Below are 7330 nucleotides of genomic sequence, written 5' to 3' on the forward strand. Positions count from 1 at the left end.
AGAAATGGGTGTTTGACTCAATTATATATATCCTTCCTAAACTGGTTGCTGTTAGTAGTGTATTAATGGGATTGGTGTTGACAGACCAATACCACAGTTTGTCCTCTTAAGTTGTTCTATATTTGGAAGCAAAGTGAGGCAGTTAAAGAGATTACTCTCTGGAACCAAGTTTATCCAATACACCTCAACCTACCACGTAACACCAGGAACAAGTGGCTGCGTATAGAAGAGGTACTTCCCTCTGCTGCACATGATTCCTTATACTTCACCAGTCAAACAGCATCTTTCCTCTCTGCTGCTTGCAGGGTCCCATCTCCATATAAAGCAAGAATATAAAAAAGAACATAAACAAGAATGAGAGGTCAGTCACAAATGTGTGTCAATTTATTATGTCCACACTTCAGACTAACAGAAAAAGTTCACAAAATCAGTTAAACAGTTCTTATTCAAACACTTTCCAGTCATCAGCCTCTGTCCTCACACTCACTGCAGCGTGACAACAACTCTTCCTCTGCTGCCTCCTTTATAGTGTATTTTTTGTATTTATTTATTCATAAAGCAAGAACATAAACAATATTTTCTGAATGACCACGCAGTTCACACCTCCCCAATCAAGAACCCTGAGTCCATGCATCCTTCAAGCCACGCCCTGCGAAGGAGAATCCAAACCACGCCCAAACCTAACTCTGTGTGGAAGTTCAACTTCCTTCGCGTGGATTGTGGAGAGCCTCGAGATGCACCACGAGGCTGTGCTTCATTTCTGATGTGGAAATTCTGCTAGTACCGCTAACCTACTAAAACTGCTTCTTTTCTTTTTTCTTTTTTTTTTTTTTTTTTACTTTATATTGGCTGTTACTTTTAGTACTCCTATCACTGCTACCAGAATGTTTGGTTAGGTGTTGATTGAGAGGAGGTCTTACTATTTGTGCTACTATATCTTACTATTAGACTAAAATCACTTGTTGAGCGTGAGAGTGTCTCTTTTTGCAGCACATCTCATCACCATCATCCCACCGGGGGGGGGGGCGGGCGGATGGACGGACATGCTACTATGGCATGTCCAACACACCATCCTGTGCGTGTGACGCAAAGGAGTCTACTTAAAGCGGGATTAGCGCCGTGCGGTGCGCTCCACACTCTGCGCTCAGTGTCACACGAGCAGGCACAGGCGCTGAGGAGGGATCTCCGTTTGTCTGCGCTTGGAGAGAGGAGAGGACAGGAGCCCACAGAGCTGCACAGCGGGACACACACGCGCACGCACACCCATGCATTCACTGGATACTGTCGGCGCTCTCGGACACACAGAAGGAAAATCATAAGATCCTCCGCTTTTTTGTGCACAACCTGAGTGTGATCTTCTCCGAATGAACAATCATGGGGGAGTGGACCATATTAGAGCGTCTCTTGGAGGCTGCTGTCCAGCAGCACTCTACTATGATCGGAAGGTAAGAAAGAAAGAAAGAAAGAAAGAAAGAAAGAGACGTGTGTCCTTCTCTCTTCTTGAAAGTTTGCATGTCGAGGTCAAATTTCAGCACAGTTTCAGCCGAATGTGGAGCTGAGGAGACCCGCACACAACATCAAGAAGAATGAAAAGCCCTGTTTGGTCATAGAAAAGAAAGATTGTACAACATGCCAAAAAACGCACGTGATTTCATCTTTGAAGATAATGTTGAGGGCAAGCAGAGATGTGTATTTGGAGGAATTAGACTGCCACAGGAGAACCGTGGGATTAGACTGAGGCTGGGAGCCCTGTTATTTCAGCACTGGACAGCACCCTCACAGCGGAGCTGACAGGGAGCTGACAGGTCATCTGCCTCCCATACACTCTACACAACACCCTCCTATACCTGCCTGATGGTCTGCCTGGGGAAACGTTGGGAGCGCTCTTTAATGAGGCAGTCTTCATAAAGGCTTTATAAGGAGTGGCTTTATTAGTGGTTCATAAAGCAGTAATGCTTCAAAGATCAGTTATATGCCGTTAAAGAGACATGCGTTTGGGTTAGAAAATCATTTTTAATGGTCAAACTGTATTTGATGAACTGAAAACTAAACGTCTTCAAAATCTGCCAGTCCAAAACTCCTTCAGTGACTTATACTGAAACATTAGTGAGGGATTATATGAACCGTTGCTGAGGACATATTATCTTCGTTTTCCTTTTTGAATTTGTTTTTAAATCCTGCACACGTTCATTTTTCACATCAAAAAGCTGAAGATACATTTCTGCAAATATGCAGTGATGCCCTGACATGTATTGTAACATATATATATATATATATATGTATATATAGATAGATAGATAGATAGATAGATAGTAAATTTCCCTATTGTGGGACTAATAAAGGATTATTTTATCTTATTTTAGGATTATCTTATATAGTCATATAACGTGCACATGCTCATATAACACTGCATATACTTACATCTGCACATGCTGTTCAGTGGACTATTGATGTTAGTGTCATCCTTCAACATCCAAGTTGCTTTGGATAAAAGCATCTGCCAAATGAATAAATGTATGTGTTTTATTCAGAGCTATGATGGCAGAAGAGATTAGTTACCACTTATAAACCTCTTGAAGGGTGAGAGGTTAAACACAGGTAAATTGTGGAGAGAAAGAATACAGGTTTCCTTATAATTTTTTGCCAATTGAGTTACTGCACCTTTTACAGGCTACACAAGTGGAACCAAATCTCTAGAGTTCTTTTAATATTATGGAGCAGTAGCATTTACAAGTTTAACAATTAAAAATAATTAAGAACATTTTCCAAGCTTATCATTAAAAAACCCCACTCAACAATAGTGGAGGATATATTGGTGGATTTTACGCATCTTGAAAAGATTTTTCCCCCTTGGCACTGGTTTTCATGTCAGTAGAGTATGACAACTGCGGTATGAAAATCATGAACCAATGCAATATACATAATACATGAAGGTATTATCAGTAAAATACTGTACTCAGGTGAAATTATCCCTCTTGCAGTTTCTTCTATTTAATGGTATCTCAAGAAATGTCAGATTACTAGAGAACCTTTTCTTAAAAATCACAGGAGACACAAGATGTAACAAGAATAACTAGGTATAATAAAAATTAATTGTAGAGACTTCAGTCTTGCTTTGGGAGTGCATCACAGAGAACATCACCCCTGCTTTTACTGTTGTTTAAATGACCTAATCACTGTGTGGTAATGTTGTTTAAGTGCAGCTTGATTTGAATTGCACTCAACAACAATGTCATAGCAACACTGAAAGCAGAAATGATGTTCACTGTGTGTATGGATAAATCAAGCAGGTTTCTGGTCTCTACAAATTAATTTTCTCATATGTAAAAAATGTATTGGAGCCAACAAATGAAACATTTAACACATTATAGTAGAACGCTCATGAGTGATGTAAATGTTAAATGTAGTAAAACATGCAAAAGCAAAACAGTGCTTTCCTCCACCTTTTTCACTACATGACTGATTAAACCCATTAACATGAAACCAAGGTCTTTTGCACTGCACCACACATTCCCCACACAAGTCAACTCAGAAGCCTCATGACTCTCGTCAGTGTACACCACATTAACGTCCAAATATCATTGTGATATTGTTTGTAAAAGCAAATACATTTTTATCACAAGATCCTCCAGAGGAAAAATCCATAAAACCTAATTTGAATTCTCAGCAGTGATCTTTATCGTGTGTTTTGTGGGTGTTTTCATTATCATAGGTATTGTCATAGCAACAGCAGTTATCCTTGTAGGAGCTCTACGTAAAGAAAGAAAAAGCTTCTGTTGCAGCTATTGGTAATAGACAACTGTTTATCTCTGCTTTTCTTACCTGTCATCTCCACCAGGCTGGGAACCATTGGCCCCAAACAAAACCTCAGAAAAAATGTTCAGTATTAGTGTTAGCATTATCTACATTTGGAATGGCATGTGTCCTGCCTTTTGGCTGTGCTCCAAGTAAAGCATGTGACAAGTGACAGGTTCAGTATCACTTAAGACAATTTCTGACTTTGTGATACACTCCCAGAGTTATCTTTCAGGGAAGACCTGGATCACATGTGTATTTGAAGGGGTTCAAGAATATAACCATTTTATTTTGGGTCTGTGATTTTGAGGCTGGTTCACAAAACATAGATGGTAAATGAACACAACTACTGTAAAAGTGAATATATTTCTGTTTCTGATTTTCCCTCAGGATCCTGCTGACCGTGGTAGTGATCTTCCGGATTCTGATTGTGGCAATAGTGGGAGAGACTGTGTACAACGACGAGCAGTCCATGTTCGTGTGTAACACTTTACAGCCAGGCTGCAACCAGGCTTGCTACGACAAGGCTTTCCCCATCTCCCACATCAGGTACTGGGTGTTCCAGATCATCATGGTGTGCTGCCCCAGTCTTTGCTTCATCACCTACTCTGTGCACCAGTCTGCCAAGCAGAAAGAGCGGCGTTACTCCACAGTGTACCTCTCCCTGGACAAAGAACAGGACTCCATGAAAAGAGACGACAGCAAGAAGATCAAGAACACCATCGTGAACGGAGTCCTGCAGAACACTGAAAACTCCAACAAAGAGGCAGAGCCTGACTGCCTGGAGGTCAAGGACATCCCCAACTCATCCCTGCGAACTACAAAGTCAAAAATGAGAAGGCAGGAGGGCATCTCCAGGTTCTACATTATCCAGGTAGTGTTCAGAAATGCACTAGAGATAGGGTTTCTGGTGGGTCAATATTTCCTGTATGGATTCAACGTCCCTGCAGTGTACGAGTGTGATCGATACCCTTGCATAAAAGATGTAGAGTGCTACGTTTCCAGGCCCACAGAGAAGACAGTGTTTCTGGTCTTCATGTTTGCAGTCAGTGGCATTTGCGTGGTGCTGAACTTGGCAGAGCTCAACCATCTCGGCTGGAGGAAGATCAAAACTGCTGTAAGAGGAGTGCAGGCCAGGAGGAAGTCCATTTATGAGATCCGGAACAAAGACTTGCCCAGGATGAGTATGCCGAACTTTGGGCGCACTCAGTCCAGTGACTCTGCGTATGTGTAGCTTTCTGGCACACATACATGAGGAAGCTGCTGGGCAGCTGTGTAGAAACTAGTAATCAAGAATGACAAAAACATTCAGCTTAACAATTCATTTATCAGTATTTAGTCCTCAAATGAAACAGACATGACATCAGAGGTGAGATTTCCAGTGAGAGTCAACAGAACTCCCTGAAACAATTCATAAGGACTGAACATTTTCCACATGATAGAGCATTTATCTTGCTAACATCATGTTGAATTTGGCAGGGTATTGATTTTAGGGGTCTTTAATGGAGAGACAAATGGAATGCACATTTGTTTGTCAGATTTTGAGCAGAAGGCACTGATGAGGAATTGGTGTTTTCTTTGTTTTTTGAAAGTGCTTCTTAAAAGCATAAACTGATACACTGTATGGTCAAATGTATGTGGACACCCCAACATTCCAACTATATGCGATTGTGACACCACAAACATTAATGTGCCGCCTATCAGCCTCTTGTCTGGTTTGGGACCTGGCTGATAGCGAGCAGTGGTGTTGGTGATAAGGTCTGGCTCGTAGTCTTTGTTCCAGTTAATCCCAATGGTGTTGGATCGCGATGATTACTGAGCCTCTTTGGGGATAGGGTGGGCACTGTCACGCTGAAACAGGAAATGCAAACTGTCAACACAAAGTTGAAAGCACATTGTTGTCTAAACATGGATACTGCAGTAGTTTTGTGTGCACTTTTTAAAAGTTGGAGATCTCAAAATAGATTGGGTCAAAATCTGTGCAGCAGAAGCCGAAATATCCTCACTTTTAGTCCCCACTATCAATCAGGCCCGAAAACATTGGATCCTACACCTCCCATAATACAACTCAATAGTGTATTTTTTTTAGTGTCATGTTCAAATAATATGGGATGGATGGTAACAGAGGGAGAGATCTCCATATTTATGACTTGCAGGCTTCATATGATGAAATCAAGATGGCTATTTGGCATCTTTCAAACTCCACACTCCCCATTTTTAACAAGTCTCTAAGCCTAATCTCAAGAGTCTGAGAAAATAACTGCAGAGTCTCAGACTTGACAAAGCTCCTCCAGTGCCAGTAGACAGTATACAGCTGTTTTCACTGGCTGGGTAGAATCCCTTGTGACCTGTATTTATGTGTAAAATAAGTGGGGTGCTCTTTGAATAGGAACATAGGGACCTATCCCAAATCATTAAAGACAGTATACATGCTTTTGGCCATATAGTGTATCAGATTTCAGTAGCTTTTTGATGTCCAGGTGGACACTGAGCATATTCTTGCACTAATAAGCCAAATGAACATGCCTATCCACTCTGAGCTGTGATGGTGTTTCAGTCACATTCCAGTGGTTCCAAACACCACTTAGTAAAACACACAATCTGGCAGTTGAAAGGGCAAGACTGTTCTTTGGACATTATAATACATTACACATTTTTATAGTATATCTCTCATCTCAAATATCTATCTCTTAGGAATCTCATTGTTTTGGTTGCCTGTGCTCACACCACTGACCTTAACCTACATGATCACTCCTTTGCTTTAGCTGAAGGAAGGTGGCGCCTGGAAACCTGTCATTGTTTTTTGTTTGTTTGTTTGTTTTTTGTTTTGTTTTGTTTTTTGTTCTCTTACACCCAAGCGCCCATTTCTTTCATTTGTGATGTTTATTGTTTTCATGTCATCAAGTGCCATACATGTACATATATATATAGAGTATAGTCTATCCAGAGATATAAGAAAACATGAAATCCCAGTTTGGATTATCATGACATCCTCTATCATGTGTAGAGCTGTATGGAAATGGTGTGCTACTGTCATCTTGGATTTCTATTTGCAACACAGAAACCAGCCAACCATCACATATTCCAGGGTTATTGATGTGATTTTAATCAGGACTCACTTGATCTTAATCAAGTGAAGCATAAATTTGAATTTCAATTGGACAACAGGTGATGCATTACTGCTGCTGGTGCTACCATTTTCAAGTATAATCTAAAGTATGCTACTGTTAAACAACTATGAAAGCATCTCTAATAAAATGAAAGCCATATGAACAAGATGAGTGTGGTGTGTGATGTTTAGGTTTTTCAGTTCAGCTGCCTACAAAGTTAGCAACTGATCTCCTGTTGACAGCTTATACATGGAGAGATGGGAAATTAAGGTTCTGACAGCTGTATTCTATACTTCCATGCTGACAATAGTCATGGCCATCCCATCTGTCCGTCCAATTGTTGTGAATGTGATATCTCAGTATCACAGGAATTTCTTCAAATGTGGTACAACCATTCATTTGGATTCAAGGATTAAGAGATTTGA

The 7330-nt window shown here is 40.7% G+C and overlaps 1 protein-coding gene across 1 annotated transcript; it reads left to right on the forward strand.

Annotated features, from left to right (window-relative positions):
* Positions 1 to 873: 873 nt before the first annotated feature.
* Positions 874 to 7063, forward strand: gjd2b (gap junction protein delta 2b). The gene is made up of 2 exons (XM_018703355.2): positions 874 to 1445; positions 4186 to 7063. Exons 1-2 carry the CDS (start codon positions 1375 to 1377, stop codon positions 5027 to 5029), a joined length of 915 nt encoding a protein of 304 aa, XP_018558871.1. The 5' UTR covers positions 874 to 1374; the 3' UTR covers positions 5030 to 7063.
* Positions 7064 to 7330: the final 267 nt, after the last annotated feature.

The sequence above is a fragment of the Lates calcarifer genome, linkage group LG7_1 (genome assembly GCF_001640805.2).
Source record: "Lates calcarifer isolate ASB-BC8 linkage group LG7_1, TLL_Latcal_v3, whole genome shotgun sequence".
NCBI lineage: Eukaryota > Metazoa > Chordata > Actinopteri > Centropomidae > Lates > Lates calcarifer.